This window comes from Mizuhopecten yessoensis, unplaced genomic scaffold (genome assembly GCF_002113885.1).
Source record: "Mizuhopecten yessoensis strain PY_sf001 unplaced genomic scaffold, ASM211388v2 scaffold11087, whole genome shotgun sequence".
Taxonomy (NCBI): Eukaryota; Metazoa; Mollusca; class Bivalvia; order Pectinida; family Pectinidae; genus Mizuhopecten; species Mizuhopecten yessoensis.
In genome coordinates, this window is record NW_018408873.1 from 301,770 (window position 1) to 316,195 (window position 14,426).

Genomic DNA, 14,426 nt, shown 5'->3' on the forward strand with positions numbered 1-14,426 from the left:
AAAAAAAAAAAAAAAAAAAAAAAGTCTAACCGCTAAGTCTAACCGCTAAGTCTAACCGCTAAGTATCATCGCTAAGTCTAACCGCTAAGTCCAACCGCTAAGTTTAACCGCTAAGTCTAACCACTAAGTCTAACCTCTAAGTCTAACCGCTAAGTCTAACCAAAGTGCCGCACGTCCTTCTGGACGGACGGTAAAAGACAAATACGCAATATCTGATCTACATTGATTTGTTGCAACGTGTCATAACGATCTTCGCGGCTGGACAGAACATGCACAACAGAGGACACAACAAAAACTCAATAAACGTTTTAGAACAAACCGTGTGACTGAACTCTGGAACAATCTAACACCCGAAGTTGTAAACTCTTTTAAATCAAGACTGAACCGTGCATCAATGTAATAAAAATCATATCCTAATTCCCGTTCCTCTACGATACAACGGAAATTAGAATTTGATTTTAATAAGATTGAACCGCGCATTTGCCCGGGCAAATTTAGCCCCGCATGCTACAGATCGGGAGTTCTTTATAGGCTTCTTTTTAAAATTCATATTCTAGGCTTCTTGATCATAGCACACAGTCGGACTTTTGAAGGGTTTTTCAATACTTGTATTTTTCAATAATAGAAAATTTCGAACATCGTGTCAATGAGACTGTCCTTTCGTTTATAAAGACTGTTAGACGATCGTTAAAGTATGTCTTCAAAACGAAACCAATCAGGATTTTCTTGATCGGTCAGGGTTATCTCCCATTCCATGATTCTTCTGACCTCCTGACCTTCGACCCTCTGCACTGTTTAGTAGGTTACTTATAGCGGAATAAAAGTAGTTTTCAAGCCTATAACACATGTATATGAGTAAACGTATCAATATCGTTGAATTCTAAACTTGACACGGAAGTAAACAAAAATCAAGTATAATTTATTTTTGCAATAAATTGGTAAAGTTAGTATATTATGAATCATGCCACTGTTGTAAAGATATAATGGTGGCCATCAAGGTAACGGCAAACATCGGTGACTAATAGAATCACCTCCGAGGGTTGGAGATTTCTCTGTCACACCCTCAAGGTAGGGGTAATTGTTTTTCTCCCATCCTATTAATTCAGTCACAACTCCATCGACAGTAGTGTAAAAAAACACCCACATTTGTGGTATGAATTTCGTCATTCACTTTTGATGACGTCACAATTACCGGTGACGCATTTTAATGACGTCACAATCGAACACGTGCTAATCTGCACGAGGCTATCTCTCCCTAGGAGGTGACTAATAGAATCTTTCACCCCCTTGGGGTGAGATAGGAGAATCTCAACCCGAGGGGGAGGATTCTTAAGTTGCTAAACACTAGGCTTTGCCGAGTGTTTGGCAACTAAAGAATCTTTCCCCGAGGGTTGAGATTCCACTATCTCACCCACAAGGGGGTGAATGATTCTTTTTCTCTTACCCTGTTCCTTCATTGTGTATCATATGCACAATGTAATGATAACGTTACATGCTAAATTCAGGGTTGACGTGACGTTGATGGATTGTTGACGTGACGTCATTGTATTGTTTCGAATAGGGGAATCCCCCCGTCTCAACCCTAGGGTGAGACAAGGAAATCTCACACCGGTAAAAATGCGGATACACCTGTCCAGGGTAAGAGAAAAGCTGATCTTTTCCGGCTAAAACGGGAGACACACCTGTGAAGGGTGGGAGAACAAAAAATCCACCAGCAGAGTCTACCACCTTTTATCTTACAGTATGCCAAAAATGAACTAGAGATTTGTGTTTGTGAACGAACACATATTTCTCCCAATTAACGGTTTAAAAGTTTCGGCCCAACAAGATATTCCTGAAAACTTTGGCCTTATGACAGTACACTTCACATCGTCTATGGTGATGCAAGTACACTTCAAGTTTCATCAAATTATCTTAAACGGTTTAAAAATGTTACGGCCCTGAAAAGATATTCTTGAAAACTTTGCACATATTTGACCTTTGACCACGAGGTCAAAGTCACACTGACCTAAGGACAGTGCACCAGGGGCGGGTCCAGGTGAGGGCGTAATGGGCGTACGCCCCCCCCCCCCCCTTTTCAAAAAAAACTATGGTAATCTGCTTATATTGTATTGAATATGACAATTTATCATAATCATTAATTAAACACATACTCTGATATCTTTTTATACTGATTCCCCCATCCGATTGGTGATCCGTAGTTTTTTTAGCAAAAAAAAGGTCCAAAAAGGTTTTCATTCTACGCCCCCTCTTTCAAATATCCTAGAAACGCCCCTGTGCACTGTACATCGTCTGTGGGTGATGCAGATATACTGAAAGTTTTATCAGTTATTTGACCTTATTATTGCCATCGCCTTGGCGTGCACCTTAAACTGTTTGAAACAATCAGACTTTTTTTTACCTTTGACCTTGAGGTAATGCCACAGTGACCTTATGACACTGCATTGCACGTCATCTGTAGGTGACGAGTTATACGCGCTCTACACCCCTGGGATATGTCATAGCAAAATTTAAGGCAAAAGAGATACTTTTGATGTACATCAAAGGATCAAAACTAGTTTTTCTCGTCTCATCCACAAGGTGATACATACTGAAACTTCGATTTTGTCATAACATCGATTTGAGCATGATTTAAAATATTTAAAGTGGTTCTAAATAATATTCAGGATGTGTTTCCTGAAATGCTGAGGAAGGTTCATGCTTGCATGTTAAACCCCGCAATTCAACCACCAATCCGTCGCGCTCGTCCATTTATTTGAAACAGACTATAGAAAATACCGCCTGGTTCGTGTCGTATGAAAACAGACTATAGTACAGACACACCTTCGTACCGTGCGATTCCATTGGCTGATATTGTTGACATTGACCTTGACCTAGTGACCTCATTCCCGCGATACAAGCAAACGAAGCAATGAAAATAGACTTGCACACACATATTTTGCCAGAGTCTTGGCCTGACTTGAAAGAGGTTTGTTGATTTTCTTATTGAAAATATGAAATTTTATAATGTTTACGCAAACTTAGGAAGTTTCCTGTCTGTTGTCAATAACAGCTACGTGAGCTGATCGTACGTGAGTTGTGTGCAATAACAATGACAGCAAACGACCTTTCCTAGTATTGACTTGTAAGCCGACGGCGTCGGCCACACAAAATAAATTGTGTACTGGTATTACATGTTTACCATTGGTCATAGTATTCAACACATCATGTGTACGACCAACAGCCGTGTATCTGATCATGCGTCACAGGAGGCACATCGACTGTAACAGGAGAGAAAATGGCAAAGGAATTGGGCCACATTGAGATTTACCCGACAGCAGACTTGAACATTTTGACATATTGATTTCCACACCATATCTATTTGTCATGCAAATATCTGGTGTCAGGCAAAGAGGACACTCGGGATACCTGTTGTCATTCGGTCCAGTCCCTCCCCATACACACTCCACTCCTTATATATATATATGTAATTATAGTCATCACCGTGAAGGCAACACCATATGATTATTTACTTAATTCCTGTGAAAACTTTACCTTAATAAAAGATTTAATTACTTACGATATCGCTAAAAAAAATCACTGATTTGCATAGAGTTCCAACAGGAATTATAATATGACCAAGTTAGGTTAGGGTATGCCCACCTAGCTGTATCAATCTAAAACAATGTAGCAGTCGCCTTCTAGCTTCGAGCTAGGGGGAATTTCCCTATAGCTCAGGGGTAGAGCATCGGGCTGGAGAGCCATGGATCGTCCTACTACAAACTGGTGCTGTTGACCCTCCCCGTTTAAGGTAGCTATGAGAACCGTTGGTGGGGATCGAATCAAAGAAGCTTGGTTGGTGTTTGAAAAAAGGAAGAATAGTGTCAAAGATGTGTATTTATTAGGTTGCCTTACAAGCATCAGCTGTAAGGAATTTCCCTTTAGCTCAGTGGTAGAGGGTGTAAACCGGGAGATCGAGGAGATCGATCCCGGGTGGAAGCACACTATTCTCTTTCCTGTTACAATACAGCATCATTTGGGTGAAAAAGAAACAAATCTTTGATGTACCCAATAGTTTTGGTACCTAACTATAGAATGTTTCAGTACTTTTTGTAAAGATGAAAATGCTAAAGATTCATAAAATATAAAATTAGAAACAAAAGACAAACTAATATGATGCGAAAAACGCTTGCCCAAGTGCCAAAAATCTTATAAAATATCTAAACAACTTTTGGGAAGTTACTAGATCATTTCAGTATTTAAATCACTAAGTATCAAAACGTCTGTATCTTTCAGTACTCTTGGTATCTAGTCGGTGTCTGAGGGAGGGAGTTCTATGACCAGCCATTGTTTCAAGAACTAGGTAAATGTTTAACAAGGGGAGACCTGTACCTGAACCTGGGTCGTAAATATTGTTATCTTAGAAAAAGGCGGAACTCGACTGGGTCATTTATCAGCGATCAGGTAGCTCAAACCCTGGTCTGGCTGTGCATTTTTCCTCTCCTATTACAAATCTAACATATGATTTTGATTCTGTGTTGGGGGATAGTAAGTTACAGCTTCGTTAAAATTTAGTTTTAAAGTAGACACAACTTGCTTGTATTTTAGAAGTATGGCTACGGAGGCTGGTTACAACTCCATCACAAATGTGAGGGCAAGGCCAACATGATGAAGGATGGCAAACTGTTCCGAGTCGTTGACGACAACTGCTGGTCACCTGAGGCCAGGATTAAGGATATGGATACAACAGGTAGAGTTCCCTTTCCCAATGGAAAGTGTTGCTATTTAAATAATTATCAAAATTTCCTCAAAATACTCCAATCTCTATCAGATTGTTAACAGACACAATCCTGTTTTGATTCTTGTCCAAGGTAAGAAATGGAAATATGGTAATGAAAGTTTCCTGTATTGCAGTACTCCGTTAGAACTGAAATATGTTTCTAAAAGAATTGGTTGCACATATAAGGAATTGTTCGAAGAATTCTGCAAAAGTCTTATATAAGCTATGATCTTTAATATATTATGGCTGATGATTTGTTTTGTAGGTGTAACAGTACAAGCGTTGTCAACAGTTCCAGTTATGTTCAGCTACTGGGTAAGATACTTAGACCACTTTCAATATGTGGGTAATTGCAGTCTGAGTACATTGTACATAATACAGTACATCTGTATATATGTTTTTATTCTGACATAGAGACTCTTTTAAATTTACATGGATTTTACTATTTCATATACAGTAAAAACTTAAGGTGATGTCTAAACATTATAAAGTGTAGTTCTATATGCCACCTTGCCGTAAGCAGTCTAAACATTATAAAGTGAAGTTCTATATGCCACCTTGCCGTAAGATGGCTAAACATTATAAAGTGTATCTCTATATGCCACCTTGCCGTAGGATGTCTAAACATTATAAACTGTAGTTCTATATGCCACCTTGCTGTAAGAAGTCTAAACATTATAAAGTGTTGCTCTATATGCCACCTTGCTGTAAGATGTCTAAACACTATAAAGTGTAGCTCTATATGCCACCTTGCTGTAAGAAGTCTAAACATTATAAAGTGTAGTTCTATACGCCACCTTGCCGTAAGATGTCTAAACATTATAAAGTGTAGCTCTATATGCCACCTTGCTTACGGCAAAAATACCTCAAGGTCCCCTTTTTATTTCATATCCCCCACTTAGTAGAGGGTTGTATATAAATGAGAATTAACATCTTCCTTTCTTACGAATTCTTTATTCTAAAGGATGACTGCTACCTGCAACGTACAAACATAATATAATGATTAGTTAGTATACAGTAATTGAATTTTAAGTGCATCTATGCATCCGTTCATGTAAGCTGATGAATTCTGTTGAATGGATCCCAGGTACTAGCCTCGTCTGTCAAAATACATATATTATAATCTTATATGTACATTGACAGACGAGGCTAGTACCTGTGAATGGATCGGACACTCAGACCACAAAAAGGGATACAGGCACTTACAAGGAAAAGGGTGCTTAATTCAATGATTACAGTATTCAAAACAGAAAATTTAAGGAATATTCCTGTCAGTGTCAACTTCAAAATTCATTCATTTGTAGTGTTCAGTGTTCACGTCAAGCACATTTGTGCCTAATTCTATTTAAGTATGTTACATTTGCAGCCATTTTGAACTTAAATAGTTTATTATCAGTGTTTGACATGTTTTTCTGTTGAAGGCCAAGCCTGAAGATACTTTGGATCTCTGTCAGATACTAAACAATGATTTGGCCAAAACTGTGAAGAAGTTTCCGGACAGGTTTGTTGGACTTGGGACCCTCCCCCTTCAGGCTCCTGACCTAGCGGTTCAGGAACTCGTCCGATGTAAAACAGAATTAGGTAGGGGGTAAGAATATTGGTGGTAAATAGGTACTTGAAACAGTAAGTCTTTTTATGTCGAGTGTTAATGGAGCCCTAGCTTACAGAATTTCGGTGACTTGAGGTGACTAATTATCTGCTAATTTCCCAAGATGATTCAGCTGCATCAGGACCTTTATACACGGGTAGTTCATTGTACCTTCACCACAAAGTCAAAGGTCAAATGAATGCAACTTCATATTGTAGAAGTCAGTATTTGTCATACTACTGTACATGTGCTGCATTGAGTATAACCAATATTGTGTGTACTTTGGGTATGACATCACCACTGTATGTGTAGTCGAATAAAATGTGGCCAACATCTGTTTGCCAGCTATCCTACTCTTTCATCTACGCCACCCAAGGCATATAATATGTATACCTTGGTATTGGCTAATAAGGGAGGACTATATATAAATTCTGTTCATAAAAACAAGTTTCTAGTCATGCAATATATGTGTTAGTGCATCACAAATCTAAAAATGGACATGCTTATCAACTGTGTTATATTTTAAACAGGGTTCACGGGTGTACAGATCGGATCCCATGTCAATGAGTGGAACCTAGACGCAAAGGAACTAAGACCTGTGTTTGCGGTTCGTAGAATCTATATCGTGAAATTTGTCTTAACTGACGTCAAAGGGGGAACTGAATCAGTAGGATGACACATTTAAATTGGGGTTAAAAAGGAAACGCTGTTTTTATAACCACAAAGTAATGCCAGATATTACAGGATGTCCTTAAATTCATGGGTTGGTAAATCATAGTATATATTTTGTAGTTATTAATGAACTAAAGTTGTGTAAATTATGGTAATGTGAAAAAAAAAATGGGTCTAGCTGATGACAGAGTCACACACATACTGATAGTTATTCCTTTTGTGTATTTAAATGAAAATTTAAATGTGCATGTCACCGCGGAAACAGAAATACCCAGGGAGGCCCATACTCGTTACTAACCAATGTATGAAATATAATGGTGGCACTTCCTTAGATACGATAGCTAGAAGATATGGCTACTTGGGGAAATAAAAAAAGCTGTCTACAATTTTTACTTTATATATTCAGTTTGTGCTGTCAGCTTTAAGATTGGCACAAATTGTCTTCAAACTTTGAGGGATAATATTGAAGATAGAATTTGTTTTCTAGGCTGCAGAGGAGCATGACGTTGCCATCTTCGTTCATCCATGGGACATGGAGATGTCAGGCCGCATGAGCAAATACTGGTTACCATGGCTTGTTGGTAAATACTGGGGCTAACTGTAAGCAGGGCTTACTCGTAGGAACATCTTACAAACTGTTGAAGGTTTAAGTCAGTTCACTTTGGCCAGGCAATCGCAAAGTTCGTTCATGGCTATTATCTAGAGTGCTTGCTTGGGATCACTTTTCAGGTCAAAAGGTCAGAGCTTTACTATAGATAGAAAATAGTTTTTGCAAAATAACATCAGTTATTTTATTGATTAATGTGGATTATTTAAGGGATATCTGGAAAGTACAATAAATGTAGTAAAACTTCTTTCCATGTATAAAAAAAATCTTCTTGGAAAAAGTTCTAAACAGTATTTCCAAGTGTGGTGTAATCCCTCAGTCACTTTTTTCTTTTTACATAGATTTGAGTGTTTTTTTTCTCAGGAATGCCTGCAGAAACAGCAACTGCAATATGCTGTATGTTGATGGGTGGTGTACTGGAACAATTTCCTAGACTCAAAGTGTGCTTTGCTCATGGAGGTATGAATTATTTCTGTAGCAAAGATTCCTTACAGAGTCTGGACCTGAATATGATAAGCTTAATCATGTAAAAAAAGGTTGGTTTTTTTTTTTTAGTTAAATGCAAGCAATATTATTTTTGTCATGTTTATGTTATGGTGATCATTTTGAATACCAGTAATAAATTGATTTATAAATTTTAATTCAAATATTTTAATGCCTATTTATTTTCATTTTTCGATACAAAATTGACTTAAGGATGTATGCCACCTTGCTGAATGTCCTTTTCAAAAGAGTTTCACACAAAGAGAAATTGTTTTTGATAATGACAATTAAGATTTAATCAATTGCTGACACATTTAAAAGCTATTGAAAGAATACATTGAAAATCAGGTACTTTGGAATTACTGTAATAGTATTATTAGCTCACCTGGTCCGAGGGACCAAGGTGAGCTAATGCCATACCGTTGCGTACGTCGTCCGTCCATCTGTCCGTCCGTCAGTACGTCAACAATTTTTTTAAACGACTTCTTCTTCTTAACCACTGATTGGAATTCAACTAAATTTGACTGGAAGCATCCCTAGGTGATAGGTATTCAAAGTTGTACAAATGGTGGGGTTGACCCCCCAGGGGGCTGAGGGGCGGGGCCAAAAGGGGTCAATTTGGCTATATTGCTTTAAGCGACTTCTTCTCTGGAACTAAGAAGTGGATATCAACCATATTTGAATGGAAGCATCCCTAGGTGGTCGGGATTCAAAATTGTACAAATGATTGGGTTGACCCCCAGGGGGCTGAGGGACGGGGCAAAAAGGGATCAATTTGGCAATATTGCTTAAAGCGATTTCTTCTCTGGAACTAAGAAGTGGATATCAACTATATTTGACTGGAAGCTTCCCTAGGTGGTGAGGATTCAAATTTGTACAAATGATGGGACTGACCCCCCAGGGGGCTGAGGGGCGGGCAAAAAGTGGACAATTTGGCTATACTGCTTTCAGCGACTTCTTCTCTGGAACTGAGAGATGGATATCAACCATATTTGCCTGGAAGCATCCCTAGGTGTCAGGGATTTAAAATTGTACAAATGATGGAGCTGACCCCCCAGGGGTCTGAGGGGCGGGCAAAAAGGGGGCAATTTGGCTATATTTCTACAGACAACTTCTTCTGTAGAACTGTGCCATGGATATCAACCATATTTGCCTGGAAGCATCCCTAGGTGGTGGGGATTCAAAATTGTGCAAATGGTGGGGCTGACCCCCCAGGGGGCTGAGGGGCGGGGCCACAAGGAGTCAATTTGGCTATATTGCTTTAAGCGACTTCTTCTCTGGAACCAAATAGTCGATATCAACCATATTTGACTGGAAGCATCCCTAGGTGTCAGGGATTCAAAATTGTACAGATGATGGAGCTGACCCCCCAGGGGGCTGAGAGGCGGGGCAAAAAGGGGTCAATATTGCAATATTGCTTTAAGCGACTTCTTCTCTGGAACTAAGAAGTGGATATCAACCATATTTGACTGGAAGCATTCCTAGGTGGTGGGGATTCAAAATTGTACAAATGGTGGGGCTAAGCCCCCAGGGGGCTGAGGGCGGAGCCAAAAAGGGGGCAATTTGGCTATAATGCTATAAACAACTCCTTCTGTAGAACTATGCCATGGATATTGATCATATTTGGTCGGAAGCATTCATAGGAGGCAGGGATTCAAAATTGTGCAAATGGTGGGGCTGACCCCCAGGGCTAAGGGGTGGGGCCAAAAAATGTGTATTACTTGGAAATGGTTGAGATCCCCACCATATAACCATGGTATACAATTGCTTAGTATAAAGAGAAGAATGCACATTTGCTTCCAGGATGGCTATAGGGTCTGGCCCCACCCTTGGAGACATAGTCCCTGGGCCATAACTCTAAAACTGTTGAGAACCCCACCCCAAAACTATATATACAATTGTTGGGCATAAAAAGATGCATGCAGTCATGATATTAGAATTGACCCCAGGGTCTGCCCCACCCTTGCAGACCTAACCCCTGGGTCATAACTTTGAAACGGTTGAGATCCCCATAACCATACATAAAATTGCTGGGCATGAAAAATCTAATACAGATATGCTACAAGGATTGGCCTTAGGGTCTGGCATATTCCCTTGATCTCATTCGGAGAATATTTTGCCATGATTGCTTTGGTATCCAGGTGAGCGATACAGGCCCTCTGGGCCTCTTGTTAAAACTTTTGTTAGGGAGATAACTCTAACACAATTAACAGGTACAAGGGTGCAAGGTAGCACCTTAAGGTATCAGTATGAAGAATGACACCATCAAGTCCAAGTGTTCTAAAGTCATATTGGTATAAATAGAAAATAATATCCATCTTCTTATATTTTGTCTTTTAGATGTTTGATTCTTGACACTCACTGATATACACTGTTAAGTTAAATACATTTGATATACTGTTCTGTAAATTTTTATATCAGATGTATTTTGTGCCTGATTTACGATGAAGATAAATACAGATTTCAAAATAAAAATATCCTGAATGTCTTGTTCATATCAAAGTTGGACCTGATCTTCCCTTTTAATTTCCCTGCATTTCTTAGCTTGCATAATTGGTTTCGAACAAAAGAAGTGTTTCCAATCAAATTAATAATTACAATGAATTTTTGCAGAAATTGTTCTTTGTACAATTTTTTCAAAGAATACAGATTATGTAGCTGAGATCATTTCACTAGTTCTTATTTCCACTGATTTTAACAGAGAATTTATTTTTCTTATCCATTTTGTATTTTAACTGATTTTGACAGGTGGTTCATTCCCCTACACTGTGGGACGAGTACAGCATGGCTATGATGTCCGCCCCGATCTGTGTGCTACAGAGTGTAACGTGTCACCACAGAATTACCTTGGGAAATTCTACACTGATGGACTGGTACATGATTCAGAGGCTCTCAAACTGCTAGTCACCATTATAGGGGAGGTAAGTATTAGGGAACATGATAATTAACAGACAAACTAGGGTTAAAAGGGGAGGTAAGTATTAGGGAACATGATAATTAACAGACAAACTAGGGTTAAAAGGGGAGGTAAGTATTAGGGAACACGATAATTAACAGACAAACTAGGGTTAAAAGGGGAGGTAAGTATTAGGGAACACGATAATTAACAGACAAACTAGGGCTAAAAGGGAAGGGAAGTATTAGGGAACACGATAATGAACAGATAAACTAGGGCTAAAAGGGTAGGTAAGTTTTAGGGAACATGATAATGAACAGACAAACTAGGGCTCAAAGGGGAGGTAAGTTTTAGGAAACATGATAATGAACAGACAAACTAGGGCTCAAAGGAGAGGAAAGTATTAGGGAACACGATAATGAACAGACAAACTAGGGCTCAAAAGGGAGGTAAGTATTAGGGAACACGATAATGAACAGACAAACTAGGGCTCAAAGGGGAGGTAAGTATTAGGGAACACGATACTGAACAAACTATAGGGCTCAAAGGGGAGGTAAGTATAAGGGAACACGATAATGAACAAACTATAGGGCTCAAAGGGGAGGTAAGTATTAGGGAACATGATAATGAACAAACTATAGGGCTAAAAGGGGAGGTAAGTATTAGGGAACATGATAATGAACAAACTATAGGGCTAAAAGGGGAGTTAATTATTGGGTACTGTTACTATCTCAAGCAGCTGTTTGGCCCTGTTCATGGATAAGTGGATTCAAATGTATGGTTGGCAAATTGTGTCTGACCTGATATAGATAATGTTTACTAACTATGATGTTTTGTATGCAAGAAAGGGTAACCTTTACCTGTACGTTCAGCATCCTCATTATGTAGATGTAAAATCTGCGAAAAGTTTCATGATTTATTTCATCAGTTGCTTGTGACTTTGTATTCTTGACATTTAACCTTCAGCCTCTAAAGTTCTCAAAACAGTTCAATATGTTTCTTATGAATCTTAGTACCTGATGTATCATGACTAAACAGTGTTTCATGAACTCTAAATGTTGTTGTTCCTATGGTGATAATGATGCCAGGGAGGAAATAATTTGAAATCACTGTAATACAATGTACCTGTTTCATACTTAACTTCTGGAGTTACCAGTCCTGACTAAGTAGTTTGTCATGTGCTACTTTTTATCCCCTGCTTTCACCGAAACGGGGGATATTAATTTGGGTTTGTCCGTCTGTCCCTCTGTTTGTCACGCTTTGTTTCCATGCAATAACTACAACAAATATCTACCGATTTTCTTCAAACTTGGTATCAGGGTTAAATGCATTAAGGGCTCGGCCAAGTTCGATGACTACTTTCATTTTAAAATCAGTTAGCATTGTGCAGAATGTTTTCCAATAAAATTAATATGTATTTGTTTTTCTTAGTGATAAACTCTTTTGAGTAAGAAGATCAAATGTTAGTAATATAGCATACATCATTAATGAAAAAGACCCCATAAAGTTACTGCCCTTTTGTTACCAATGTGTTTAGCCCGCCTGATTGTCTCCCTTGTTGTTGTACATAGGATAAGGTGATAATGGGGTCTGACTACCCGTTCCCTCTGGGCGAGCATCACCCGGGGAAGTTGATTGAGAAGATGAAATTTGATGATACTCTCAAGGTATGTATTGTGAAAACCAGTGTTTATATCTTTTCAGGTGATTATTGCATACTTATGTCATTTGAAAAGATCCACTGTCTTAACATGGATATAGGATATACTGTCAGGGATCCCACTTTCAATGTTGATAACATTTGACTTCATATACTGGCGGATATTTTAGAAACCTATTATTGGATGATTGGATGATATAAGTTTGATTTCTTGAAGTGAATTAAAAAGGGCCTAAAATACAATGTGTTTTATTGTTGAAACTGTATGCTATTATTAGCTCACCTGTCCAAATTCATTTATAAATGTAGTAGGATTACAAATTCTACCAAAAATATTTAAAAACCTACAATTATTCAAAATTAGCAATCACACAACAAGTTTGTGAAATATGTTCTTGAAATCCGTTTGTCTGTTTCATATGAAGAAAAAAAACCTATAACAGGTGAGCTGTTAAGGACCCTGGGCCTCTTATTTCGTTTGTCAAGCTTTTTACTTATCTGCATTATTTTCTTACAGGTGCACTTTTAAATGTTAATACTTACTTTTTCCTCATTATCTTTCCAGGACAAGTTGTTGGCAGGGAATGCCTGTGAATTCCTTGGCCTCGACAGAAAGAAATATGACCCAGCTGCAAGCTAGTTATAGCTAGATGAAGACTGACAGAGAGGTTATGCAGGGAGCAAACATATTTTTTGTATTCAAGGTGTAGGGATGTTGTTATTGGTTGTTTTAGTTCTACAGTATAGGGTTTATGCAGTAAATATAGGTTCATATAACCTGTCTGAAAATAAGCTTGAGAGAAAACGTGTAGTCTACATAAGTAATATAAGTCATATGACCTGCTTAAAATTTATAGTACAAATTTAATATTGCAAAACCAATTGAACCGAAGAAAATTACTTATTTCCAATTGATGGTGTAAAAGGCAATCCTTGAGAGGGTTCTGGAGACAACGCTTTTGGCCTTTGGGAGTTATTGCCCTTTGTTCATGTTATTATATATCTGGATCTGGTCCGTTTTTCTTTATCCCGGTCGAAACGGTTGAACAGGTTAGACCAGAGTTGTTTGTTAATGAATTAAGGTTGGACCCAATAATCTGATGCTACTTTTAGGCAAGCCTTAACAAAGCCTTGCAAGGCCTGCATAAATATTTGCAGGTCCGCCAGGATGCATACCCCAAAATGTTATATTTAAAAACGGACGTACCACTTGTCCACATAAACAAACAGGCCCCTGGTCTATAATCAGCAACGCCCTAAAGGATACAACATATCCATGATGTAAGTGGGCTGGGTTATTCCAAGATATGATTCCTGCCCCAATGACATGTGTGCTGAGAGTTGGTGTTTAGTGTCACAGTTGTTTTGCAGTTTGACAAACATTGATTGGAAAGGGATGTACAACTGCATTCCTAACCTAACAGTGTGAATGTAGATAAGAATTTTTTTTTTTCAACTTTTGTAATAGTTTATGCCTTTTTTCATCAATTTCAATCTCTGTCTTGTAAGAGAAACCTTCAAATGTCTATATGATAATCACATGTCGTCTGTCTTGTAAGAGAAACCTTCAAATGTCTATATGATAATCACATGTCGTCTGTAAAGTACACATAACTATATCTAGGTGCTGTATGTACCTTAGAGTGGCTTATTATCCTAGCCAGTTATGGCACTACTATATTTATCCAGTAATAAGCCCATGCCTGGTAATAAGCCCATGCCTGGTAATAAGTCCATGCCTGGTGATAAGCCCATGCCTGG

At 38.4% G+C, this 14,426-nt stretch overlaps 1 protein-coding gene across 2 annotated transcripts; it reads left to right on the top strand.

Moving 5' to 3' along the window:
* Positions 1 to 2,882: 2,882 nt before the first annotated feature.
* Positions 2,883 to 14,426, top strand: LOC110465539 (2-amino-3-carboxymuconate-6-semialdehyde decarboxylase-like). 2 transcript variants are annotated; one of them, XM_021521443.1, is made up of 10 exons: positions 2,883 to 2,968; positions 4,588 to 4,729; positions 5,025 to 5,074; positions 6,181 to 6,340; positions 6,878 to 6,954; positions 7,507 to 7,600; positions 7,990 to 8,085; positions 10,858 to 11,030; positions 12,577 to 12,672; positions 13,231 to 14,426. In XM_021521443.1, exons 1-10 carry the CDS (start codon positions 2,912 to 2,914, stop codon positions 13,303 to 13,305), a joined length of 1,020 nt encoding a protein of 339 aa, XP_021377118.1. In that variant the 5' UTR covers positions 2,883 to 2,911; the 3' UTR covers positions 13,306 to 14,426. The 2 variants fall into 2 exon arrangements, with proteins under 2 accessions (XP_021377118.1, XP_021377119.1); XM_021521444.1 differs by lacking the exon at positions 2,883 to 2,968 and adding an exon at positions 4,288 to 4,342.